This window comes from Syzygium oleosum, unplaced genomic scaffold (assembly GCF_021117445.2).
Source record: "Syzygium oleosum isolate NSW1041296 unplaced genomic scaffold, Sole_v2.1 Sole_v2.11, whole genome shotgun sequence".
Classification (NCBI taxonomy): Eukaryota; Viridiplantae; Streptophyta; class Magnoliopsida; order Myrtales; family Myrtaceae; genus Syzygium; species Syzygium oleosum.
Window position 1 is genome coordinate 9,391,979 of NW_026607495.1, and position 26,450 is coordinate 9,418,428.

The 26,450-nt window shown below is 40.9% G+C and overlaps 2 protein-coding genes and 1 long non-coding RNA gene across 15 annotated transcripts; all 3 read right to left on the bottom strand.

The window, feature by feature from the left end:
• Positions 1-2,434: 2,434 nt before the first annotated feature.
• On the bottom strand, positions 2,435-10,014 carry LOC115680477 (uncharacterized). 3 transcript variants are annotated; one of them, XR_008817429.1, is made up of 11 exons: positions 9,522-10,014; positions 9,228-9,415; positions 8,598-8,668; positions 8,336-8,447; positions 8,091-8,188; positions 7,784-7,974; positions 6,777-7,664; positions 6,114-6,499; positions 5,383-6,033; positions 3,917-5,233; positions 2,435-2,730 (listed from the first exon to the last, which is right to left on the bottom strand). It is a non-coding gene; the product is annotated as an uncharacterized LOC115680477 (long non-coding RNA). The 3 variants fall into 3 exon arrangements; XR_008817428.1 differs by having other exon boundaries at positions 5,353-6,033; positions 7,805-7,974; positions 9,522-10,013; XR_008817427.1 differs by having other exon boundaries at positions 5,353-6,033; positions 9,522-10,013.
• Positions 10,015-12,334: 2,320 nt separating this feature from the next.
• On the bottom strand, positions 12,335-13,591 carry LOC115680455 (auxin-repressed 12.5 kDa protein-like). The gene is made up of 3 exons (XM_030604265.2): positions 13,409-13,591; positions 12,918-13,134; positions 12,335-12,624 (listed from the first exon to the last, which is right to left on the bottom strand). The coding sequence occupies exons 1-3, from the start codon at positions 13,515-13,517 to the stop codon at positions 12,588-12,590; spliced, it is 363 nt and encodes a 120-aa protein (XP_030460125.1). The 5' UTR covers positions 13,518-13,591; the 3' UTR covers positions 12,335-12,587.
• Positions 13,592-14,955: 1,364 nt separating this feature from the next.
• LOC115680513 (protein FRIGIDA-ESSENTIAL 1) lies at positions 14,956-25,121 on the bottom strand. Of its 11 annotated transcripts, none has more exons than XR_008817447.1 (9): positions 24,646-25,121; positions 22,501-22,993; positions 22,117-22,352; positions 20,455-22,037; positions 20,231-20,355; positions 17,154-17,321; positions 16,259-17,024; positions 15,771-15,854; positions 14,956-15,217 (listed from the first exon to the last, which is right to left on the bottom strand). XR_008817447.1 is itself a non-coding variant. In XM_056315863.1 (5 exons), exons 1-5 carry the CDS (start codon positions 24,926-24,928, stop codon positions 20,326-20,328), a joined length of 2,625 nt encoding a protein of 874 aa, XP_056171838.1. In that variant the 5' UTR covers positions 24,929-25,121; the 3' UTR covers positions 20,067-20,325. The 11 variants fall into 11 exon arrangements, 1 of the variants encoding a protein (XP_056171838.1); XR_008817444.1 differs by having other exon boundaries at positions 15,771-15,907; XR_008817446.1 differs by having other exon boundaries at positions 16,251-17,024.
• Between the last annotated feature and the right edge of the window lie 1,329 nt (positions 25,122-26,450).

Below are 26,450 nucleotides of genomic sequence, written 5' to 3' on the forward strand. Positions count from 1 at the left end.
ATGCAATAAGACGAATACAAAAGTGACGGAGCCGCCGCATACTCCTTTTCCTTCTTGGAAGAAGCATGCGACCAAACTGGATTTTGGGGAACAAATTATTTCTTATATGCGAAAAGCTATTCTTTTCTTTTTCTTCGTGACTCTCCAACCAACAAATGAAGAAAGGGTGGGTATACACAGGGAAATTACGTTTTTTTCCAAACCAAGTGGCGAAAAAATCGATAGTTAATATCATTAAAAATCTCAAATTGATACCTTGTAAGACAATTATTTCAAACTAACTTTTTATCTTACAAAAAAAATTCAAACCGGTACCTCCAAACACTTTTACCCCACACTAATCTTTGTCTTGCAAAAAATATCTAGCCGGTACTCCTTACCCAAATATACCATCTGTTAAATTGCATACATGTCTAACAAATGTAGATTTTTCACGTTAGATTTGTCATTCTCCACATTAGATTCATCTGTCACATGCGTTGAGAAGTATGCATTTTACCGGATATTGGACGGAATGGCGATGGAAAGCTAGCGAAGGGTGAACGTGTAATGGATACCAAATTAATTTGGGGTAAATGTAACACGGGGTAGCTATTTGGGATATTTAATGATATTCACCAAAAACCGATATATCCTTTGCGAACCTTAAACTGGTTTTTTTTTTTTGGTCGTCATAAATTATTCGTCTAGGATGCTGCTACAAAAGTTTTGTGTCTGATTCTGATGTGAGGGGAGGTGCTACCGAAAGTCGTTGGCAAGTAACACCTTCCTTGGAAGTCAATTCTTGATTGGGAGTTTCTTCTTCTTCTGCAAGAATATCTTGATTGGGAGTTGAGCCGGGCGGTATTCGAGTCTTCCGGAGTCAGACGTATCTTCCTACTCGAGCTGAGCTAAACGATATGGTTACGACTTGTTTTATGCCGACGTTGGTGCAAAATTACACTAGGGCGAACTAACTCTCAAACGATTGGGAGAACAAATACAAAATATTTCTTCTGATTTTAGCTCGATCGAACTTACACAAAATAAGTTATTCGAAGATTGTTTGAAGTGATGCGCATGCACGAGGCATGCCGGTTTCAAAAACCGAAGGAAAGTAGAGTGGCCGATTCAAGTAGAGCGCAAGAATAGGAAACTAGAGTGCAGGACTGGAAACTACATGAAATTCGAAAGAGATTGGAAATTGAAGGAGGTGTAATTGCGATGCTCAAAAGTACAGGGAAATGATAATGCATTGGAGGAAACTCGAGTACATAGAACGGAAATAAAATTGTTGGAATCCAAACACATGTCTAGAACAAAAATTGGAACTAAAATTTCTACACGAGTGATGCTCAAGAAAAGAATAATATCGAAAGGAGAAATGTGAAGTTTCTATATATTTCTCTATGAAGAGTACGTGAACTTATTTATAAATTTTATTATATGACTATCTACGATAACATATCAATAAAGAATATATATAATCAAAGAAAGCTATGATGAATCTCTTAGATACATCCAACGTCCCGAGAGATATGAAATATCAAAAGAAATATCCTAAATATGCGTGTAGGCGATTTTTGAATGAACAGGACATTTCCAAGGTTTTGCTTTTGGTCAAAAATTTTCAAGGAGTTTGCGCAGCCAGAGTTTGTCGCGACGAACAGTGATCCTGACAGCCGAAGGCTGTTGCTTGAAGGGAACACACGCAAATTTTTAATGAGTCTACTAACCAAAGGCTGTCACGACAGATGGTAATATTCAAGATGCTCCAGTATTTCTCGTGGCACAGTAGATATCCATTCCTGAAATCCATATTGAACAACTTATTGATAGCCCTCTGCGTTTCCTCACTCCCACAAACAGTTCCATGCTCTCTTCACTTCCTAAGTCTACATATATTGTCCTCGTTAGTGCAGAAGGTTAAGATGACAAATTGACCCTGTTAAGTATTCTAGTTTCAGTTACATCTTGGGAGCTTCCCCAGGAAAAGTCACCCAGGAATCACCATTCTCAATAGCTAAAAGAGCGAAAAAGAAAGAGAAAATAAACATAGAAAACAATCAACATAGAACACAAGCATGTGGGTTTTCTTCCTTATCGCGTGGCCAAATGCAGTGAGACAGGCTTTTATGGTGGAGAATCATTTTTTAGAAACACAAACGGATTATTTTTGCCTGTGGAAGTGCTAACATCATTGGCCTAATAAAAGAGCAACATGATATGACTGTCACATAATAAGCCTTCAAATAAGAGAGCTCATGCACTGCAGATGATGAAGCACGGTAATTTTTTATGGAAAAATGCAGTGTTTGATGGAATTTACATAACACGGAATCAGGATTAGTGAATTGGTTAGAACAAAAATAAGACGATGAAGATTAGTGTATTGGTTAGAACAAAAATAAGACGATGATTACCCATTTGACACTAATTGCAACACTGACACGGGTAGGGGAAATGCTTTGTTCTTGCTACTTTTGAGTTATTAACATCAACTAAGATCAAGAGTTAAACTCTGCAACACTGAAACTGTAACTCCTCTGTCAATCTTTTAAGACTCAGCCCAAAAAGGAAGGAACAGTATGTGACTCCACGCATCCGCACTCAAGTCCCATCGGCTTATCTTCTCAACGTGCATCCACTGGCCCTCAAGGCTACAAATCTCCCATTCAAACAAAAACAGCCAGCCATATCTCCTCCATCAAGTAGTCTTGCCCCATCATCACTCTGATATTGAGTATCCACCTAGCCCAGCCAGTAATGACAAAAACAAGTAAACAATAAAGAAATCAAAATGCCATTAAAGTTTCATGAATGCAAGCAGAAAGTACCAGCAAATTAAGCACCGCGTATGAGGAACATTCGAGGACAAGGTCATAACAGTCAGAGAAGGCACTAAAAAGGGCTGCCTAGTGCACAAGGCTCCATGCACTGTGAGGGGCTGGGGAGGAACGTGGATCAGCTGTCCCAATCCATGATCCAATCCTCTGTCAACACGGAAGGAGGTGCTGACATGTGGGAGTGAAAATTTTAACATAGAAAGCTGGCTATGGGCTGTGAAAATGCTAGCTCTGCATGTGGGCTTTAATGAATTTTTCAGGCCTAATGTTTTAACCTTTCTCTAGTCAGGCCCGATATCCTATCAACAAGGAAACAAGTAATACAAAGTGGAAGGGTTTTGGTCATCAGCTTCTTCTCCAAGCCGATCAGTCTTCTTATTAGCCCTTAATTGCTGATACCTTCTTTTTCCAATCATATGAAGCAGCACCCAATTTTAGCTCCCTTGTGCCTGGGATAAGTAGACCCAATTCTTTTAGGATGTTAGTGTGTGTTCAGGTCTATATGTGTACCCACACACACTTATCTTTGTTTTTTTCATTATTCATGTTGCAGGCACAATATCACAGAAGAAATTACGAGGTTGTGCATTGAAGAGGACATTTCCAAGGAAAGAGGATAATGTGCCTAGACATTTTCCCCCCTGTGAGTTGATGATAGTTTTGTGAATATGCAAGCGTAAGGTTTTTGTCCTTTTGGATATCAACCACCTCCACATCATGGATGAGCATATAATGGTCTATTCCTTCTTTGTTAACACCCGTAGTGGTCCCAGCAAGATTTATTCATATACTTGTCCTTAAACTAAGTTTTGATACATAGAATGATTATCTGGTGCACCTATAAATTTGGTATTGATATTATGTAATATCAAATTTTTTTGTTTGTTTGGTGTTCCGGTCACTATTATGTGTTTTCACTAAAAGAACAAAGGAATAAAGAGAATAAAGAAATTAGAATCAAAATTAGTAAAAGAGTTCAGAGCACAATTAATGTAGCCATTGAAACAGCCAAAAGAAAAAAAGACAGACTGGTGCATCATGGAGTTGTACAGACGTTCAAGTCAAGGAAAGCAAAAAGTAGCAATACTTACCTTTAAAAGTCGGCTCCAACTTTTCTTGAAGATGATGGAATGTTCGTTGTGCAGCAAGATCTTCACTCATAAATCAGAATCATTCTTGAAGCAACTTCCACAATATTCTGACCATAGATGAAAGTAACATATCTGCCAATCATTGTTCTCCTTGTGATTGCACATATCAACTTTGAAATTACACTTTGTTCGATCTGGTAATTCAGTCAGTGAAGGGCACTTGAATAATGTGAGCTTTCTAAGATGGGGCAAATTTTCCAGCCATCAAGTGTTTGCACACTGCAGTGGGTTATTTTCAGAAGATGCAATAGCTTTAAATCTTCAAATCTCCGCCAAGTGACAGCATTTGAGTTCTAATTCAAACAAACCTCACTGGAAAATATTGTGGGACTTGAATCTTGCAGTGCCAAAGACAATGTCGATAAGCTAGAGAGTAGCTCTTGGAGGTCAAGCAAGCTTTCCTAGTGTAAAACAAGTTACGAAGTTGAGGTGCACTAAAATTTTCAGGTGGCGTCATAATCTTTGAGAGGCAGATTCCAGGGTTTCGAGATTCGCTGGACTTTTTACCCGTCCAATTTGTGGTGGCTTATTGGAAGATTTCCGCATTGGATCAGTAATATCACCCAAGTTATCACCCACGTGCAACTCTTTCAAGTTTCTCGGGTAAGAAAGATTTAACACTGCAATCATTTTTTTGGATCGAAGCGAAGACTGCTCAAACTGGATGGAACTCTTCGCAGAGCCAGAAGTTGGTAACATTCACTTGAGTTTAGTTGTTGGAGATGAGAGAGTAATGAAAGGGTTTGGCACCCAGAAAACCTGTCCTCACTCTAGGGCAGGCCAAAAGTCTAGGTAGATAGTAGTCCCAAGGTTTTCAAAGAGGCTAGTCCATTGATATCACAGCAAATTAGCCAGCCCTTCAGAGATCTATCTCTTCCAGTTTTTCTAGATTTTTTAAATCTTTGGGGAATTCTCATGAGTGAGTATCCTCCGTCTTCCACACTTCCAAATTTTTCAAATCCTTGACGGACCTAGGTAATCTAGCAATCGTGGTGCTTGACATATGCATGACTTCCAGCAACTCAAGTGAATGACCAAGTTCTCCAAATGCAAATAAGTAGTTCAGAGACCTCGCTGCACCCTTGCCAATCAAGCCACCTTAACTTTGAAAGAACATTTTGAGAACTCCCTCCAATAATAGCCCGATCCAATCTCAAGATCCTCAACCTCCATAGATGGCCAAATCCTTCACATCTAAAACAATTTACTTTGTCCCTCATCAAACGTGAGACCAAGGGCTTCCACATTTATAGCACTCTGCAAATCGAGGGAACTGAATAAATAGAAAGGGAAACATAATATGGCCTTTCACACTTCTTTTGGGGAAGAAAAATTAAGGAAAGGAAGTATCTTCAAAGATTGTTGACTGTGCTTACATTAAAAGATTTTGTGCTTGGAAAGTATACCTCCTCTCCACTAAGAGTGGAAAGTGCATCAGTGCGATTCCACAAACAACTGCTCTTTCGAGGCTTTTTGAGATCTTTCATCTTCACAATTTCCCTGCCAAACTCTCTTAATTGATTATGCATCCATAGTTCTTTGTTTTCTCCTGTCTTGCCCAAACACCCGTCACGGAGGAACTAAATTCCTCTTGAAGGACAATAACCGTAGGCACTCATACACATGTATAAGGGTTTTTTTATTTACCCATCCAATGAAAAACATGCTATATCGAGAAATTTCTGTCTCGTCTCTTCATCTAAAGAGCCATATCTTACCTTGAACGCTTTTTCGACATCATTTTCGAGCTTCCTTCTTAATTTATCCGATGCCTCTCGCCATATTTGTATTCATCCCTTATAGCCATATAGGTATGAAGCTATTACCTCAATAGCCAAAGGAAGGCCTCCAATAATGTCGATAATGTCTTTTGGACAGAGAATCATCCTCTCCTCTTTGGGAGATATCCACAAAAGTATGCTTGCAGAAAAGTTGATGAGCTTGTTAAGGCCTCATTGGTTCATCCTCATACTTATCAACCATTCCATCCCCATAATTAATAAGAACATCTTTTCTTCCAACTTTCATGTGAATGCTACTTCCTGGGGCCAAGCCAACTGAGATTCCCAAATGAAGGCTTGATTAGTTCAAAATCATGCACACCATCAACTAAATGAATTTGCAATGACATTAATACCTTGGTCAGGAGTCCTTAGACTTCTATATTCTTGCTTTCGGAGGTGTGAGAGTACCTGTTCTTGCAAGCCCATGAATATTCATTTTAACATTTTCCCAAATATCTGAAAGAAAACTACAACCTTGAAAGAGATGATGGATTTACTTTGTACACAACCTTTGCAACGGTAGTCTTGCCAATCCCTGGCATTCCGCATATACCAAATACTAGGGCATCTTTGTCACATACTTCCGTTGATTACTCATTAAAATAGATGACACCAAGCTCTTTCATAACCTCCCGTATGGGGTTCAATGCCCACTAAACTGCTAGTTACAACTAAATCATTCTTCTTCAACAACAGTACAATATCTGAAACAACTCTCCTTTTGAGTTCACCTTGATGCCTGCCAAATGTGAACAATAAAAACGAGGAATCGCGATGAGACTATAAAACAATTAACATCAGCCTAAGAAAATTACAAAGGAAATAATCCAGTTAAACCGTACTAAATTGACCAACAAGGACAATGCAGTGGGCAATAACAAGGGCACAGGAAGTACATTTTACCTCATAATCAACTCTAGTCCTATCCAATAAATGATTTCAAAAGCATTTTGCTTGGCAAAATTCTCATAAAGTTAAAGCTCATAACATTAAAAGGACAGTGAAAAGCTGATTACCCTTTGTTTGTATTCAGCAGCTCATACCTACATCTCAGCAATCTCTTGGAGAACCTGCTTCCATTTAGCAATGTCCTTGCAGTCAATTCCATGGTTCTTGTGCTCACATGACTCCCCAACACATCCACGTTGGTGTTATAAACCAGTGGGGTTAACATCATAGAAAATGGGCACGATGCTTTTGAAATCATTTATTGGATGGGGTATCCCGAAGAGGAGTATAAGTATGATTCTTTGTCCATAGACATTGTTGACATTATTGGAGGGCTTCCTTTGGCTATTGAGGTAACAGCTTCATACTTATATGAGAATAAGGGGAAAATACAAATATGGAGAGAGACATTGGATAGATAAAGAAGGAAGCTAGAAAATGGTATCGAAGAAGTGTTCAAGGTAAGCTATGGCTCTCTAGATGAAGAGACATGACAGATATTCCTCGACATAGCATGTTTTTCATTGGATTGGATAAGAAAATTCTCTCATTCGTGTGGAGTGCTTGTTGCTATTATCCTTGAAGGAATCTAGTTTCTCGGTGACAAGTGTTTGGTCAAAATAGGAGAAAACAAAGATTTATGGATGCATAATCAACTAAAAGAGTTCGGCAGGGAAATTGTCAGGATGGAAGATCCCAAAAAGACTCGAAAGTGCAGTTAGTTATGGAATCACAGTGATGCACTTTCCACGCTTAATGGAGAGGAGGTATACTTTTCAAGCACAGATTTTGAGTGTAAATATAGTCAACAATCTTTGAAGATTCTTCCTTTCCTTGATTTTTCTTTCCCAAAATGAAGTGCAAATGGCCATATTTGATCTGTTTGTGATGAAATAATCCCGAGATCCAACTACGGGAGGTGATTGACACTGAGCAACAAATCTCTTCCCTAACATCTACAGTGACCAAAAGAGGGAAATTTCACATCAGTGATGCAACTATTTTCATAATAAGATGAAGAGAGATTATGTGGTGCAAATTATTTTAAGGGAAAAATGAGAGAGAATGAACTTACAAAAGTTGGAGGAATTCTCACATCAAAGAGCCGCAACTATTTCTCATCAGTTTCAAGAACCGCGTTTTCCACTGTGCTCATATTGGATACAGTAATCTTCTCAATTTCACTAAATAGAGTTGTGTGTATTCAAAAAGGAACCACGCCATAAGTGCAAGAGCAAGTGTGCCTCATAGAAGACAGCTTTGTATCTACCATGTTCCATATAAAGGACACAGAGTTAAAATACATAAACCATTGTTCTAACAGTTTGTATGTATTCAAAGTTACAAAAATATAGGCAGAAAGGGGTATAAAAGAGGCTTACTCGATAGATAGAAGAAGGAAAGGTGGATCAAAACCAAGAAATAAGGAAGTCAACCGAGATAAGAGGGCATCTTCTGCATAAAGAAAGAATCATAGAACCTACAATAGAGATAACAAAAATGGAAAATAAATAAATAAGTATATGACAGTAAAGATAATGAAAATGGAAGGAGTATTAATCTTTAATATTAGCTGCACAATGGAGCTAAAAGTTCCAGTGAATGGCAAGAAGAGGCCAAAGCATACCAGCCATGTAACAGTTTAGGAGCTGGTGAAGTATGTGTAGTTCTTTGGTTCTGCATTTACTGTGAGATGTTGAGAGTGATACCATCATTGAGGACAACCCCACCAAAAGTACCTATCAGATGGTAAGAAAATCCGTCCAGTAAAAAACTGATACAAATTCCAAAGAGAAGGTAGACCTAACTACGTGCACCTGCAAGAGGATGAGCATGGACAACTTTTGATTTTTTCATGTCACGACTACAGATAATTGATCAATACTTACTGCCTTCAGCATGCTTGTCTAGCCACCTTGCAGCTACTCCTATAACAGTGATCAACACTCCGCTCGATATCCTACACAAAATAGTCACAACGCCCAACATAGGAGCAAACTCAGCTGATGTCAATGCAAAAGAGAGTTAAGGTAAACTGAGGATGACAAATATATACAGGTGGAGGCATCTTTTTAACTCTTTCCATGGATAACTTTAAGTTCTTCATGTCAATGCCTTGTACAACTTAATATCAGTGGTTAGTCATCAGCATATCCTAGAACAACTACACCAAAGATGACAAGCCTTCCATTTTCCTAATTGACAGTGACATGGGTAATACTTTTTCATGGTAGTTTCAGCATGCAAAAGCAATCTGCAGATGCTCCAAACAGAATATGTGGCCTAGAGAAAGAGTGTTTATATTAATATATGCGGTTCTAGATAATGGTAAATAACCCAAAGCAGGGCCTTCAAATTGCGGACATTGAAGAAAAACAGTAGATAGAGAGATTACAAACCCCACCCCCCTCCAAAAAAGAGATATCAAAAAACAAACTTAGAAGCATGTGAAAGAACAAGTGCAGACTTGCTACTATAACGCTCTGAAAAAATAGTCATGGTTTGGTAAAGTGACATACACCAATGGATTATCATCAGGAATTTCAGCTAGCATCGGTGCGAATCCAGACATGAACCAACAGTCCAAGCAAACAAAAGCTGGTATCTGAGATCTCCACGGGATCAAGTAGAATAGATAAGAAAACGCAGCAAACCCCGCAAAAAGGAAGCACCAAGTACAGAGCTTCCTCTCGGTGAAGCTGTTAACCTGATGAATAATCAAATACAAAGATGCAAACTTGAGGTTCAATTTTCAACAAGGTTCAATTTTCAACAAGCAAAACACCGAACAGGTGGCGGGCGCGTCACCATACCGACGAGAAGACCGAGGCGCCTGGCGGGTGCCCCGAAGCGAGGAGCGACGGGATCCAGGGCCGTGGACAAACGGGATTCTTGAAGTAGATCTCGCATATGCTCAACCATGTACACGGCGTGAAGACCCACGCGCCCAGAACCACGACCCACCTCCCTCGTCTCTTCAGCCGCCTCCTCCGCCGGCCGACGCCTTCTCAGGCTCGCGCGCATCGCCGATCCCCAAGATCCCATCTCGGACACCCACTTCTCTTCTTCTTCTTCTTCTTCTTCTTCTCATCTTCTTCATCTTCTTCTTCTTGGGTGCTCTGCTGCCGGTTCTCCCGGCTTCAGATTGCTGCCATAACTCGTTCTGGTGACTCAGTTGGAAAGCAGAGAGCTCAAAGGGAAGACAGAAGACATAGGCGAGCGGCGAGAGGTCACTGGGAAAGGAAGGACGGGGATGGTTAAAAAGAAGAAAGTTGCAACCTTGGAAAGAAACCTTGTCGAGCTGTCGAGGAATGTTAGTTTCACCTAACAATAATGTCTGGTTTGGCTTCAAACCTACGCAAAAATCTCTTCTTCTTCTTCTTCTTTTTTTTTGAATTTGCTGTCAAAAGATAAAAAGTGTTGGAAATAATGAAAAGATACGTAATCATTTGGAATCTTTTCTTTTTTGAAAACTTTGGTGCCAAAAAAAAAAAAAAATATATTAAGGAAAAAAGATTCGAAAGCTTTTTGCAATTTATATTTAGTCATGGACATTTTGTCTCGGGCGTCGGGCGGGCACCTCAGTCGGGCGGGCGCTCGCCGGCGGAGGCCGCGCGCGGCGGGCCGCAGGCGGCCCCCGCGGATCGCGGCCCCTCGCAGGCCTCGGATCACCGGATGGAGGCCAAAAAAAAAAAAGAAAAGAAAACAGGCGAAAAGGCAATACCGTCAAAAAAAAGTTGGTTTTGGTAAAAATTCGAGAAATGTTGAGATGAGTTTAGTTTTGATTTTTCCTTATTTAAATAATCGGTTCGAATTTGACTCGACAAACCTCCATTGTTAATTTCAAGATGAGCTCCCGTGATTGTCACGTAATTAGTCGATTTGATAGAGTAAAATAGACATGACACGAATATTATTTCTAGATCCTCACTTTCCTCCTCTTCTAGTTACATAGTAAATATGTTCCTATCACGAAAGTCGTCATCAGTATATATCATATTTATAAGGAGGATGTTAAAATTTTTAAATAACATATACTCATGCGCTAGTAAAAACCTATTTTTAATCCAAAATGAAAAGGATCTTAAACGAATATTCTTTAAAAAAATGAAAGCAAACAAATTAAGACAAAATTGTAATTTTCAATGCACTGATCACGACCATCGCTGAAGAAATTACATCTTCGGTTGCATGTATGCATGTACATGACACATAGGTATTTCTACAGCTTTCTACAAGTTTCACCCAAGGTTGAATACCACTTTTGGCCAAAAACCTAAAAAGAACAAAATCGAACGTAGCATTTCTAGTGCTTCTCACACTGTAACAACACATGGGTACTAGGAATCAGACTTGGAATGGGCAATTCCATTCCACCTAATTTTAAAAAACCAGACACGCCAAACACACCATAAGTGTCTGGTTTTGTGTCTGGTTTTTGAGTTGAGTTCTCTGATTGAGTTGATTTTTAGGTTGAGATCTCTGATGTATTGAGAGTGTTTTTCGGCTCGAGAACTTTTCATTCATGGTCCTGGAAGTGATGGGATTCTAGAAACACTTGAGAGAAGCTATGAGATAGAATTTATATGTTCGGCGATAGATATTCTAAACAAGGGTCCTCTAAAGAGATCAAAATTGTCTGTGCTTCTTGCCAAAATATGCTTAGTTTGCTGCTCGAATTGCAGAAAGACAGTTTTACCTGAAACTTTGTATGCTGCTGTCGTTCATACTTTGCTGCATCAACTAACATCATCTACTCCCTCTCCAGCTGGTCTGTTGCTCTCTCAACTTGCTTTTTCTGGTTCATTGGGTTGGCGTCTTTTTCAACTTTAGTTTAAGCAGAAGATTTGAGTTAGTTGTAATGCCTAGTGGCGACGCACTTCTTGCCGCGACCCAGTATAAATCGTCGGAGCTTGCTTCACAGAGTGCTTTGTGAATTGCGATGCGCTCCTTCATGACAAAGTGAACCTATTTATTATGTTATTATGTATCTACAAAGTGAACCTAATTAAGTTCTTCGATGTTTAATCTTCTGGACAGCTCCAATCTTTCATCACCAAGACACTTCAGCCGCAGCCCAGGGCCCAGGGAAGGCAGACAACAAGAGCTAAAGCCTCCACAGCTGTATTTGTCGGAAGATCATGGCACGATTCTGTAGACAGTCGTCCTCGAGGGAGAAGAAGTCATTTATCTGGTTAGCTTCACAGGTCTGACAACCGAGGTATGGATTTAGATGGTCATGCTGGAGGTAGCAGCGCACGAGAAGAACCGATTCTTTCACACGTTTGAAGTCGAAAACCCAACTTTTGTGAGCCATATCTTTCCTCTTCTCATCGTGTCACACTTCTCGGTAAGGATGCTACTCTTGCAGGCAGGTACCAACTCGTGCCGCCTACTCGCCATTACACATATCGACTGCCGAAGTAGGGATGCCTGCTGCAGAGCACGCTTTCGAGGCTGAAGCTTCATATGAAATCGAGCTCAATGGCAGCGCAAGTCCTTGTTTTCTAGTCGAGTTTTCCAGTTCAGTTGGATTTTAAGTCGAGTTCTCTAACATATGTCCAGCGGTGCTTTCGTTTCAGGATATTCCACTTCGGATTTTTGGAAAGACGGGATTCGACGAGTATTTGCGCATAGCCATGACAGATAAGTCGAATTTTATTCATTAGTCAACTCAGATTCACCATTAGATCAACAGCTGAGTGCTGTAAACTACGAAATCACAGCGACTCCTGGCATATTACATCCAAAACGAGAGCTTAAACAAGGAGCCAGGAGAGACCCACGCGACAAAAGCATTGAAACGACGAGAAATGAAAGCGAAATCGACGATATATTTACAATCCCACGAGAGAGTTGAGTTGGTCACTAGAGCGTCCTCAGCGATGCTTGCTCCTCGTGTCGTCGCTGTAGAGCCTGCCATTTGGCAAAGGATGGGAGGACTTGATTAGCTTTAATATAATCAGAAACCAAACAAGCGATTAAGACGTCTGATAAGAAGATCAACTCGAAGTCACCCTCAAGGTCGACATCACAGAGATCAATATCAACTAAATTATTGATCGGCGGATCCCACATGACCAAAGATCAAGATGAGCGCGATCCACAGTGGTCTGTGGAGTGACGTGCACGCGCCGCGCATCGGCATGCACAGTGCATGCCGAAGGGAAGGGGAGGAGGGGATGGTGGTGTGCGACCACGTTACGTACCAGTCGTAGACGGTGGGGGAGTTGGGGACGGGCTTGTCGAAGAGCTGGCCTCCCATGGTCTTGGTCGCCAGGTTGCTCCCCGGGTGGAACACGCTCCTCCACACGTTCTCCTTCTTCGCCGTCGCAGGCGTCGTCGGCGTCGTCGGCGTCGCCGGCGTCCCGGGGGTCGTCGGCATCGACGTCGACCGCTGGTACTTGCTGCTCTCCCCTTCCCCTTCTACGCACACGCGTACACGCACACCCACATGGAAAAAACCAGCAAATATCAGCGGAAACTGCGTTTCACAGAGCAGACATCGACGTAGAAATTCGCGATCCAAAGCAAACAAAACCGCAACGCAGCACAACACAACACACAGACGCTCACTCCACTACATCAAGTACGTGCATCTGCCATTTTTATATAGCGAGATCTCATTTCATGGGTCGATCAAGAAGATGGTGATCGAGTCAAAATGATCTTTAGCCAAAGCCCAGAAAGGAGAAGGGACCTTTGATGATGACGGTAGGCTTGGTGGCGAGCTTTCTCAGCTTCCCGAGGCCCCGGTCCGGCTGAGGCCCGGCCACCACGTCGTCCCACAGCTTCTCCAGCAGCACCATCTCTCTCTCTCTCAGCCTCTCTCTGAATCTCTCTCCCTAGAAGCAGTAGGTCCCGAGCTCAGTGCAAATATCTGCGTTGCTATCTTGACTATAAATAATAGAAACGCACTGATCAAGACGATGAGATCGGATGGTTTCCCCCTTTTGCTATTTCCACGCCGGGTTTGTTTCCAAGCTGAAATAATCACACAAATAATTCCTGAACTCTTACCTAATATGTAAATATCATCTTTGAATTTTTATTTTTTCAATCTAATCCCTAAATTTATTAAATTTAATCCCTATACTTTGTAAAAATGTTCGATAATATCCTTATATTAAATATTTTTATACTATTTAAAAATTAAATTAAACGTGTATAAAAAATTTGAGAATCACATTATATATTAAGTTAAAATTTATGTACCATTCGTGTGATTTATCTTTCCTAGGGCGCGAAGGCTTCAGGACGTGAGTTGAAGTAAGAGGAGTGCCAAATAGCAAGATCATGGGGAGTGGAAGTGTCGAAAAGAGATTAGAAAATCTTCGGTGGATATGGATAAGAATGGAGGATGACGAGTCAGCAGAAGCGTGGGGCCCGCACGATGTAATTGTCTCTTGGCGTTTTACTTGAGATTGGTTGAGATATTTAGGTCGATTGTCGCTTCCTCCATGTGGGGCCTCTCTGTCCATATCTACAATAAAAAAAAAACCATTACTTTCTATTAGCATTTTTATGGAATTTTTTTTCGATCGCAAATTCGTCAATTTCGGTTAATCATATAGAATACTGTTAAGGATATTTTATATTATGATATTTATATAAAAGTTAATGAAGGACGAAATTTGGGGACGATGGAATACGACGCGATCGAGCTTGGTTTCGAGAGGCCATTCCGAGCCATGTCCTCTAGTCCATGGACACGCAATTCGTAAAAAGTGGTAACGTGGGTCATGGATTGTGATGGCTCGAGATCGAGCTGGAAAGGCTAGGGCCGCCCATAGGAATGAAATTGAAACAATGGTCCGGATTACTATAGTGTAATATAAAATATAGGCGCATCGCTAACTATTTACGGGATCGAAATTACGATGGCCGGACCAAGGATGGCGACCCCGAGTCGGGTTCGGAAGCCGATCCAAGAGAAATTAGGAGCGAACCGAACTAGGGATGGTTTCAAACTAAACCGGATAGGTTGGTTCGGCTCGATTTAGTTCCGAAATTAAAACACCCGAATTCCCGATTTAATGCATGATTAGTGTTTAATTGCTAGTTAATTAAGCTAATTAGTTTTTATGTAATTCAACAGACACGATGGAAAAGGAAACGGGAAACAATATCGGGTTCATCAGACCAAGTTGGGTCATCGGGTTGACCAAGCCCAGTCGACTTATGGGCTGGCCCGTATGCTGAATCTTCTATTGGGCCGCTACGGTTTTTCGGTCTCGCGATTTCTGGTTGAAGGCCCGAACGAACAGACGAAGGATTTTATTAACGGGTGATCTCAAAAGAACGCTCTTTGCACTCGTCGAGCAATCTGAAGCTGAAGTCAGTAATTTCATAATCGAGACTTTCCCTGCCGGACATGCTCGACGAGTGCCCGGGCACGCTCGGTTTAATATGAACCCCCTTATTCGAGTCGCGAATAAGAGCTGGTCGAATTCCAAGCCCGTCCTCACGACACCCGGCCGGCTGCTCCCAATGAAGTCCCCGTCCGTCCCTGCATCAGTTATTGTATTCTAAGTTCCAACACCGAACGAAAATCTAGGACTTGATTAGATTCTATGCCAGATGCGAACGAGATCAACAAATGTAATATGCAATGCATTAAAAGAAATATTCTACGGACCCCGCTATGCTCACATTACTTTATCAAGTGGTTGGCATGGACTCAACCATTCCAAAATCAACTACCCATCGAGCACCCGGCATTAGATTAGGAACATTAGTATTAAAATCGGCTTACCCGATAATTTCATACAACCTTCATGATTAATGTAAGCCGGACGTCTCGTAAAATGATAAAATCATGAATGTATCACAGGGAGGCCTTGCCGAGAACGCACTAAAGAAAAGGCTTATCTTACTTCATCCATGATTATAGACAGAGTATATATGCACGGACGGCAGTTCCAGCAAAAAGGTCCAAGACATCAGCAAATAGCAACCAAAGTAGCTCAACAGCTTAAGCCTCATCAATAGATGCCCTAAGGTAAGGTCCACTGAATATATAATAGACACAAACATTTGCAGAAGAGCCGATTTTATCTCACCTGCTTCAACAAAATGACAATGCAGACCTGGACCGACGGTATCTTCAGGGTGAGGAAACAGTTATAGCAGTCCCTTGAAAATGACTGACAAAACGCGATACATTTTAATACGATATTGACCTTCGTAATATCCACCCCTGCAAGTCCCAGCAATGTCATTTTGCATGGAGGTTTGCTATTAAATGAGAACGCGCCGACTCGTTTTGCTACAACAGCCAGCAATCCTCGTACATATCAGATAATATAAAAACGTCCAAACACATGGAAGGGCAATGGCTGGAGTACTACAAGCTTCATGACAAAACTATGACAAATATCAAGGCCTGCTCAGGCATGAGGGCGATAAGTGGATGTTTCGGATATTTTATAATTGGAGAACAACCCTTTGAAATGTCCACCATGCGAACAGACAATTCTCTAGCACTTGCATATGATGAAAAGGACTTCAACCAAAAGATGGAGGCCTATCCTTACACATACCATCCTACCTGGACTGCGAGAAGATTTCTCCTTGCTCTGACTTCCAATCAGCCACTTCAGCTTGCTCGTGCCGATCTTGAAGCACAAACAGTGTGTTAGAGTATTTTCACAAATGTCTCGCACTAATTCATATATTTACTAAAAGCTAACATTTTTCACGACTGAATTAACTGCATCCCACGGTTCACCAAAAGCAACTCCAAGAAATTTATCTTCTGTTAATACCATGCGGAATAATAGATTATGGATCTCATTAGATTTAGTTTGGACACACAGAGAAAATTAACCTTTTTTTCTACAATCACACGTGTTCGATCAAAGCATATCAGAATAGGGCAGAAAAAAATTTAGGTTTTTCATATTAGATAATTGTTCAGGGCAAAAGGCAAAGAAGAAACAAACAGTGGAAACAAGCATGTGCATCCAAATACTGTCGAATTTCTCCATATATAAAGAGCAAACTTCAAAGCCAACTTATCCAGGAACAATGGGCACTCGCCTGCAAAACAAGATTTCCGTGGATGTTGCAGCTGACAACAGTTCACTCGATTCACTCTCCTTTGCAGGCCTTGCGTGCATTCAAGATCAGCAAACAAAGCTTCCCCCCAACAATGCCAAACACGATCGAGAATTCAAATTCAGTCCCCCTACACCAGACAAAACTGCCCTTGATCAATTAAGTCACACCCCAGCCGACATCTTGATCTCCAATGGCCAGCTTCGTCCGCACACACTTCTCTTTCAGGCACAGCAATCTCAGATAGCCAGCCACACCTACTCCAGAGGGTCACCACAAGAAACTCAGAAAAACAGCAAGAACTTCAATAAGAAGAATGAGGGCTGCACAGAGGATATACGTAAAGCAAATCGAGGAACAAACGAGCAAGCAACTAAGGAGTACACCTCTTCAAGCTCATGGATTGGCCGCAAAATGCATTGTGTCATCTTCCCCTGCAGAGAATGTCATGCCACCAACCCAATCGCTAAGGCTAAATCCAAGCAAGGAGAGAGAAAGTAGATGGTGTGAAGTTTTTTCCGGTTCACATTGTTGTGTTTATCAGCTATTCATTTCTGCAAAATTGAAATTGAGAGTTAGTAACGATTGGTCATAAGGTAAAATTAGTTGTAGTCATGGTCAATGCAATGACTTCAATAAGATATCAAAGGAACCTTTATCAGAAGTACCAGAGGAGGGAAAAAATGGTTCAGACAAGTATAGTTTGATTCAAGAGGATTTTTTCTCAGAAACATTTCACAAGCCAACCAAACGATTCCACTGTTAGTTTTAGACTCAACAATTTGAAACTAGACCGATCCACGAAATTAAACAATGTTGCATGTTGTTCTAAATTTTTTTATTATCTTTGTCATTCAGCTTCCAGGTAGTTGATTTTTATATTTGAAGTAGCTCCAATTTTCATTTTGAGTAAATGAGTGATTTACACACTAGTCTCGCTAAGCTATTCTGATTTAGTCCTGATTTACAAGTTCAAAAAATTAGCAAGAGCAAACAATGGGAAAAAAATGGTTTGGTATGGAATTGAACAGGACCAAACCTCAAAAAACTGGTTGGTCCAGTCAGTTTGGTCCCAAAACTTGTCTTTTCTTCAAGCAGTATTAATGTGGATCAGTTTAATTAATTAAAACAAGTATCCCATGTAATTCATACCAATGTGACTTCCACCAAGCCACTGTAGATTGAAATTTTGAAGAAAGAAGTTGTGGCTCAAGTTAAAGAGTAGCATTGATAGAATATGAACAAGCAGACTCATTATAACAGAGACGTCATGTATCTTGATAAGATGGAGTGGGAAGGGGAACCGCATATCCCATGTAATTCATACCAATGTGACTTCCACCAAGCCACTGTAGATTGAAATTTTGAAGAAAGAAGTTGTGGCTCAAGTTAAAGAGTAGCATTGATAGAATATGAACAAGCAGACTCATTATAACAGAGAGGTCATGTATCTTGACAAGATGGAGTGGGAAGGGGAACCGCATACTGTCTTCTTTGGTTATAACATGGTTCAAGAAGCTGACAAATATATGAATATATACAGTTCTACAGTCTAGTGAAAAAGATACACAAATCTTACTCTTGCAAAGAAAAAACTCTAGCATGTCTCCAATCATCTTTTGTATGTGTGAGAGCTTACTATATTACACGTCATCTTAATCTCCATGACAACTTCTTGCAGAACCTTTCCCGCACATTTTTCTAAGACTGAGTACAAATCAGACATGCAAAGGAGACTCCTTTGGGGTGACTTAGTTCCTAAATATTTTTGTGGATCCACCAAACCTTTAATTTAGAATCATACTGCCAATTAGGAGGATGGATACCGCCCAAACCTCTCTTGAGAAATGTCTATTTCTAAGACGTGAAAAAGGTCATTGAGACTGTAAGTAGAAGGAGGAATGGAAGATTCCTCATGGGGAGAAAAACACAGACCAAAATATGCAGGTTTCAGGCATGTGAGAAGACTCCTACAGTGTGATCTCACAAATGGATCGACAGGGGTATTAAATTGTTATATGGGAGAGCAAAAGACAACATTTTTTGCACAACAAAGTGGCCAGAAACTTTGCTCACAAAAAAATAGTCCTTGGACTTCCAGTTTCTGAGAGATGAGGATTCATTCTGTGAGTCTACATCTTCAAAAGCATATTGCAGTTTCCCTTCATGCAGGATGGTATTTGTAACCAGAGACTTTCTCAAAAATGCATTTGACCTCCTTAGGAATGCAACAACATACAGGAAAAAATTCAGCCGATGGCTAGATTCAATACTAGATAGGCTTGAGAAATCCTTTCTGCCACCACCATACAGACAGTATGAACCAAGTGAGGTTAATAAGCAGACAGTACCCTCTGTTAGGTATTCCTAGGCATTGTTTGTCCTCTTTCTACAAGGGAAGAGTCCATGCGTTCATAGGTTCCCTTATAATAAGCGCAGCTGACCGTGTTTATAACATGCTTCACCCAAGTGCATGACACGTTTTATTCATCAGTTAAATTCACTTTTTGCCAGCATGTTTAAAGTTGTTCCAACTAGGTCAGTCAACTTCACATTTCATTAATGGTAGACGACAAATTAAGACAATCATCCGCTAGTTTAAGAGAACAACTGCCATCATCTTCTGGTAATCAATGAAGGGAAACACCTAATTGAAGCAAAATACGAAATTGACGACATAATCAGAATGGATTAATATACAGAAACCAGAGTGAAATAAAGTCGATGGATGAATAACCAAAGGTCTGTTTTACCAGCTTTTCATTAGAGAGAACCACGGATCTCACGTTCACTAAGAATACTAACCATACACGACAAGGTTCAACACGACCATTTAAACATCACCCGAGAGATTAGAGACGGTTTTTTGCATTTATTATCCAGATCGCTACGCTTCCAGAAAGAGCACATCAATCACAGTTGTAAGCATGAAAATATGAATCTAAATATCTTACAACTATATGATCTAACATTTAAGAAGTGATTCGATCTTAAAAATAGATTTTTTTTACGAGGATTTTTCAGTGTATGCATCGTAACTGATGAAACCGTAAGATCGATACGATCCAACCGAATTGATTATTCATTTTCCAAATGAGTCTGATATATTTAGACTTTTTTTTTTTGGTAAAAAAAAAGGCATGAGTTCCGGTACAGGAGATGATACTGGCTTACTACTTCTTTGACGTTTCAGTCTTACCAAAACCATTTTTTTTATTGAGTGTTGGCATGTTATATATTTCTTTTTGGAAAGTCTAGGATTTCACAATCCTATCATTAGACGCCATCATCAATCCAAATTAGGATCTCAATCTTAACAACATTGATATCTAATGAAATAAGTAAATACAATTTTCTCCTGTCCCATAATATAAATACCCAGCTCAAGGCAAACATTAATATCCAAATTACCCCGAAATATGCATACAGTCACAGGAACTATTCAGCCCAAAGAAAATCTCACTTTTACTCACACTAGAAGAATGTACAACCATCTACTATGGCTTCCAGCAGGTAAAACACGGCAAAACTTGAATAAGATGCGTTGGACTGGGCCTTTCAATCTTTCCCATGCTTGTCAACATATCCCTGCAAGTTACAGAAGTAAATGTTAAACTTCAGTGTTAAGCATGTGTGCCCTTTCATTCTTTTTTGCAGTAAATACATCTCCAAAATCAAGTTATTCACCTCAACCAGCTTTGTGAGTTTAAGCTGTGAAAAAGAAAGAAAATGCTTTATTGACTCCGGGTTAGGTGGAATTTGCTGTGGCTGTAAGGTGGTAAGAACCTTGTCGACTGCTTTTTTAACAATCAAATTATGGGCATCCTTGCTGAGACGACCCCCTTGCCAAGTTGGTTTCAATAGTTCCTTTACATAATCTATAAGAGCAACTCGAAAATGTCTCAATGCCTTCGACTCCTGGTTCACATCTGCAGCCTTCTTCTGCGTGACATCCATTTCAATATCTTGTCTAACTTTGTCTGATAGCAAGTCCTTTTTGTGGCCTGCTACATCACTTCCAAGCGCAGAACCAAGATCCATACTACTTCCACCAATGTGGGAACTATCCTTGGCATGATCTGACTGCTGGTCATTCTCTTTGGACATGTCATTTTCAGTTTGGCTGTCAACAACTGAATTCTCTGCTGTCTCAACCGCAGATCCATTTACATCTTTTCCATGTAAGTAGCTGCCCTCATCTAACCCATGCTCATTGAATCTATGATGTGAAGATGAATAACTGTTGTTTACACGTTCTTCAACTAGGTTCCTTTTTGAATCGCTATGGACCAGCTGCTCTGCTTTATTAAGAACGGATGCTCTCTGACTAGAAAACGACAATCTGAAAGATTCATTTCTTGTTTCATGTTGCTCGATGCTATCACGGAAAGGGTCACATTTACTCCCTGGAGATGATATAGTCGTCGGAGTTATGAGGAAAGATGATCGAAAAGGTTCAGATGGCTCCCAATCATAAGAAGAAAATCTCCTCCTATTTCCAAACCATGGCAGTGAATCTGCGGATATGTTTGCTCTAGATAAATTTCCTGGATCAGAACCAGCTAGATCAGATGAACTTCCCAAGAGAGAAGAAGATCGATGGCCAGCATTGTCCACATCGAGAATACTCTGAGCAGGAAGAGGATTTGAGACTTCAGAGAAAGTATCAAAGATCCTTGAAGAACCTGTCAGCCTTGAGGTGTTTTGGGAAGGCAATATTGCAGTAGTCAAAGGATATTTGACACTTGAATTAAGAGCGTGGCTTATGATAGGCGAAGAATCGCCAATAAATTTTCTCTGATAAGTAACTTGGTCTTCCGAAATGGAAGCGTGAAAAGAGGTTTGCTTATCTTGGCCTAGGTCAAAAGATCGTAATGAACCACTCAAGGGAGGTAACCAATAATCCCTCATTGAACCAGAACCGCCACTACTAAGCTTTGAAGCATGCATTCTGTAATCATCAGCACTCCAACTCCTTTCCTGCAAATCTCCCCCTTTGTCCATATCTGCAGACATATGTCCATCATGATGCTTGAATAAAGGCAATTGATGGGAATCAGTTGGAGTGCTAAACAATAAATCTTCAACACCACGGGGTTTGGAAACAGCTATTGAATGGATTTGGTGCACGCTTTCCTTTTCTCTAACCACCTGCGACTGAATCTGTTCCAAAGAAGAACCAGAACATAATGCAGAATTATTGGCAACTGAAGAAGCACGATGCTTTGGCAAGCCTGGTGATTTTGAGAAATCAAAATCATCGTTTCGTCCTGACACAAGATATGAAGCTCGTAAAGAACACAAGGTGCAGGGTAAGATATTTACATCTGCAAACTAAAGATATCATACCTTCATCATGGGCAGCTTCTTCTATGCAACTTGAAGCAGTACCATGTCTGCGCACCAGCTCAGGAGTACTATTCAGATTATCTTTGATGTGCAGAAACCTACATGAATCTCCTCTGATGCACCATCCCTTTGCAAAAAAATCACAGACGATTGCTACTCGTTTATTTCGTTCTGACAACTCCGGTCCTGGAGACAAACTTCTCAGCCTTGCACTGGAAGCGTTCAACTTAGGACACCTACAAACAGCAGGGATTCACTCAAAATATAACACGAGAAGGTAATGAAGTTTTGGTGGGAAAAAAGGCAATTAGCTGGCAACTCCAAGAGTTGCATTTTTTCTCTTTTTGTTAAATTTCAGGGTCCTAATAGCCAACACCACCATACCTTGATGACATTTGCATGCCATCCGCGGGCTGCAAGTCTACTTGCTTATCCTTCTCAGAACAAGGAGCAGCATAAATATCAGGAACAGTTAGGCTGTCATATGGAAGTGAGACATCTTGGTTTTGAGTAGTCCCAACACAGTCAAAATGAGCATGGTCTCTAGAAAGTCCACTGCAGCCAATAGGAACTTTCCTCTGTAGTTCTAGTTGAACCCAATCACCTTTCCCATCCACGGCAGACTCTGGATCTTCAACATCTTCAGGAGGACCTCGACATTTTCCAAGCTTTGGAGAAGTAGAATCATTGCCAACGGAATCAAACCTTTTCACTGGTTCTCTCACTGGTCCATGCCAAATGACAGCAGTTCCAAAATCGCAATTCCTGTCCTCTGAAGTTCTATTAGATGAAGAATTGGCTTCAGATTTTCCTGCTGCAGAAGAGCAGGATCTCAAGCGCCCAAATGTCGCCTTAAGTTTGTCATCCCGACTAGCTTCTAAATCGAAAAATGAAGGGATTTAGGAATAATATGAAGTGGTTGTCTAATAAAGGTGCTAGCAGCCAACACATCACTATCCGATAAGGTCCCAATACACGAGTCCTTGTCTAGAAGACCAAATAGTGTATCATAAAGCCAGATGAATTTTCATTCTGAGTTAGTGACCACATAGTTGCAGACTATGAGATTTCTAATAAAAGAATAAGAACTTTTCACAGAATAAAATGTACTACCCTAGCAATTGTATTGTCATTAAGATAACTGACTTTCACAATTTGTCCTTCTGAAAAATGCAAGAACCTCGAGTGTATAAAAAATCGAACATTCTCTAGAACTAAGGGTAAGCGCCTATCATGGCTAATTGTAAAGTGACGGAAAATCCTGTTAGGCAGAGGAAATGAGTGGTAGATAGCTAAACACTTCCAGCAAATCATTCATTGAAACACGCAACTATGACAATATAACAGTCGAAAATGTGTTGCAGCTAAACTGAAACTTCTAGATATTATGTTTCTTAAGAGAGACAACATATGGTTTGACTAGCAAACCAAAGCCATAAGTAGGTACAAAATCATGGAGGATGGACAGGATCCAAATATACATAATTGGCTGAAGCCTCAATGTCCTCCATGAAGAATCACGTTGCGCCCATGTTAAAAGCAGTAAATATTAACGGAGATGAACCGAAGAATCCATAAAACCATAAATTATTACTTCTATCATATTTGAAGAGGAAAACATAAAAAGTCGGTAAAGAGTAGTTTTTGTTGTGTCACAGTGAGAACTATTTATGAAGAATGATATTAATGGAATCAAAGACATGTGATTATGCTATGTGGGAAACTAACTATGCGTAAAGTTACTTCATACAACTAATTTATTTTGCTAAAATTTGTCACGTGACCGTTTACTTTAATTATGATCTAGTCATACATGTCAAGCCGCTTTCCATTATAAAACGCCTCAAAATCATTTGTAGATTTACAAATGCTTAATATGCTAAGAACATGAATTTGTCGTTTCCCTTCCAGAATTAAGAATTTTTGCCGTGGTTTTCCCTATGGTAAAGCACTAAATTTTCATCAAGATATATTTAAAACTAAAAAACGGTCTATAGGTGGATCAACCCCAAATCAAGAAACAAACGATTACCATCATAGCAGCATCACCCTATATCAGATCATCGCGCTCATTTTAAGATCACCATTCCGCTCAAAATGCTGTTCTATCCACGAAAACATATCGAACGAAAACCTAATTTACGCACGGCACCACAGAAATCCACATAAATTCACTACTCCGAATCGACCAGAGGCGCACAGAATTCAAGCCAAATGCCGTTCGATCGCTCGCGACGCCGACGATTATCCACCATCACCGAACAGGAAATGGCAAAGGACGTAAACCCCTACGCTAGAATTTCCGCACACGACTCAAAGTCTCGAACTTTTTCCCCTCAAACACATCCATGCACCTTCAGGGGGAACAATGAACAGCGCAGTCATCGCAGATACTTGCGGCCGAAGCAAAGTACGCGGAGCAGTGTACGATCGAACAATCTTAGCAGCAAAGCAACGCAGCGATAAAATGCAGAGACAATCCCATAAGCGATCACAAAAGCGGGTCAGCGATCGAGTTCGGGAACTCACCATTTCGGTCCTCGCGAGCTCCCTCCCCTCCTCCTCCTCCTACTCCTCTTCCGCCGCCGCCCGGTCCTCCGCCCGCTTCCGCCGCCTCCTCTCGTCCTCCGCCCTCCTCCTCCTCCTCCTCCTCCTCCTCGACCATGAACCCCTCTCCTTCCTCCGCACCTCCGATCATCTCCTCGTCGCGACCCACGCCGCCGCCCTCCTCCTCCTCCTCCGAGACGTCCTCCCAATCGCCGTCGTCGCTGTCGTCGCCGGCGGCGGCGGGGAGCGGCGGCGGCGGCGGCATTCTCGCGGCGGGGGCACGGCGGTGGGGGGAGGAGACCTGGACGCGAAGCAAAGTTCGGAGCTTTTTCCGTGCGTGTGTTTTCTGCTGCTGCTGCTGCTGGCTGCAGAGGGAGACTTGGGAGCGATTAGTTTCGCGTTGACGCGACAGGTCAGTCGTCGCCTGTTTTGGTCTTTCTTTACACTTGCGCCCACCCCTCGGGATACTCCGAGGTTTCATTGTTTTTTATACTCATGTTTTCCACCCCAAGATTTCGAGCAAATTAGGGAAAGAGGACAAAATGGGGGAAAAATCATAAGTTCTTGACTGTTTTTTTTTTGGGGGGGGCCCTTGTATGGTAATGCCCATTCAATTCCTTGCCCTAAATTTCGAAAAAGGGGGCAGTGCAATCTCGACCGTTCATTTTCGCCGGTTACTCACTGCCCTGTCTTTTGGAGACTGATCGGGCTGTCCAGATTCTCGACTCGATCGGTACGCTGGCAGAAGCCGCTCAACGGTAATAACGGATCAACGGTAACGACAGTTCCCGTTGCGAAGTGGGTAGGTTTGAAGGCGCGCTCGGTGGTCCTCCTGGACTATAAGATTTACGTGGCGGCGATATGACTTTTCATGGTATGGTAATTGCGTCCTCTTTTTAGTAAGATAAACATCGTTATCTATATTGAGATTAGTCAATCAAAGCACGACGACTTTCTATAAAGAAGAGAAGAGGGATGATGACACAAATGGTCCCTGAATTTCGGCTCAATGTGCAATGTGATTCTTGAACTTTTAATCTGTTTAAAGTAGTCCATGGATTTTAGCCCAATATACAATATAGTCCATAAACTTTTAATTTGTTCAATGTGATCCCTAGACATTTGGTACACTTTAAATTTAGTCCCTGAATTATATGAAAATATTTGATGTTGTCCTTATCGTATAGTCCATGGACTAAATTGAACAAGTACCCAAAGTTCAGGGATCACATTGAACGAATTGAACTATTGCACATTGGGCTAAAGTTCGAGGACCACATTGAATAAATTAAAAATTCAAGGATCACATTATATATTGAGTCCAAATTCATGGATTATTTGTATTATTTTCTCTTTTTGTAATTATCCCGTAGTATATTAAGGTTGGAGGTCGGACAGTGCCGATTTGTCCTAACTGCCCGGAGGAGCACAATGAAAGGATCTGGCAAGCCATTCCCTTCTCGTGCGCACCCTCAAACCTACCTTAGATTCCATCAATTTATTGGACAATGGACAGGCCTAGGCTTACGAGTTTTAGCCTAGATACTATGATCAACCTGTTTGTGTCTACAATCCACATATAGTAAGTCATGCCATCCTCTCCCATGGTCAAGCCCACCCTGGTGGGGCTCTCTCTTGTTTTTTTTTTTTTTCTCCGAGAAGATATTTAATCTTACTAATGTAATAGCGAGTTAATTTCGATGGTTAGAAAAGTTTAAACAGTAAGATAAAAATGTGATTTAATATTTAAATATTCTAACGGTTTATAAAAAAAATGCATTGTCATA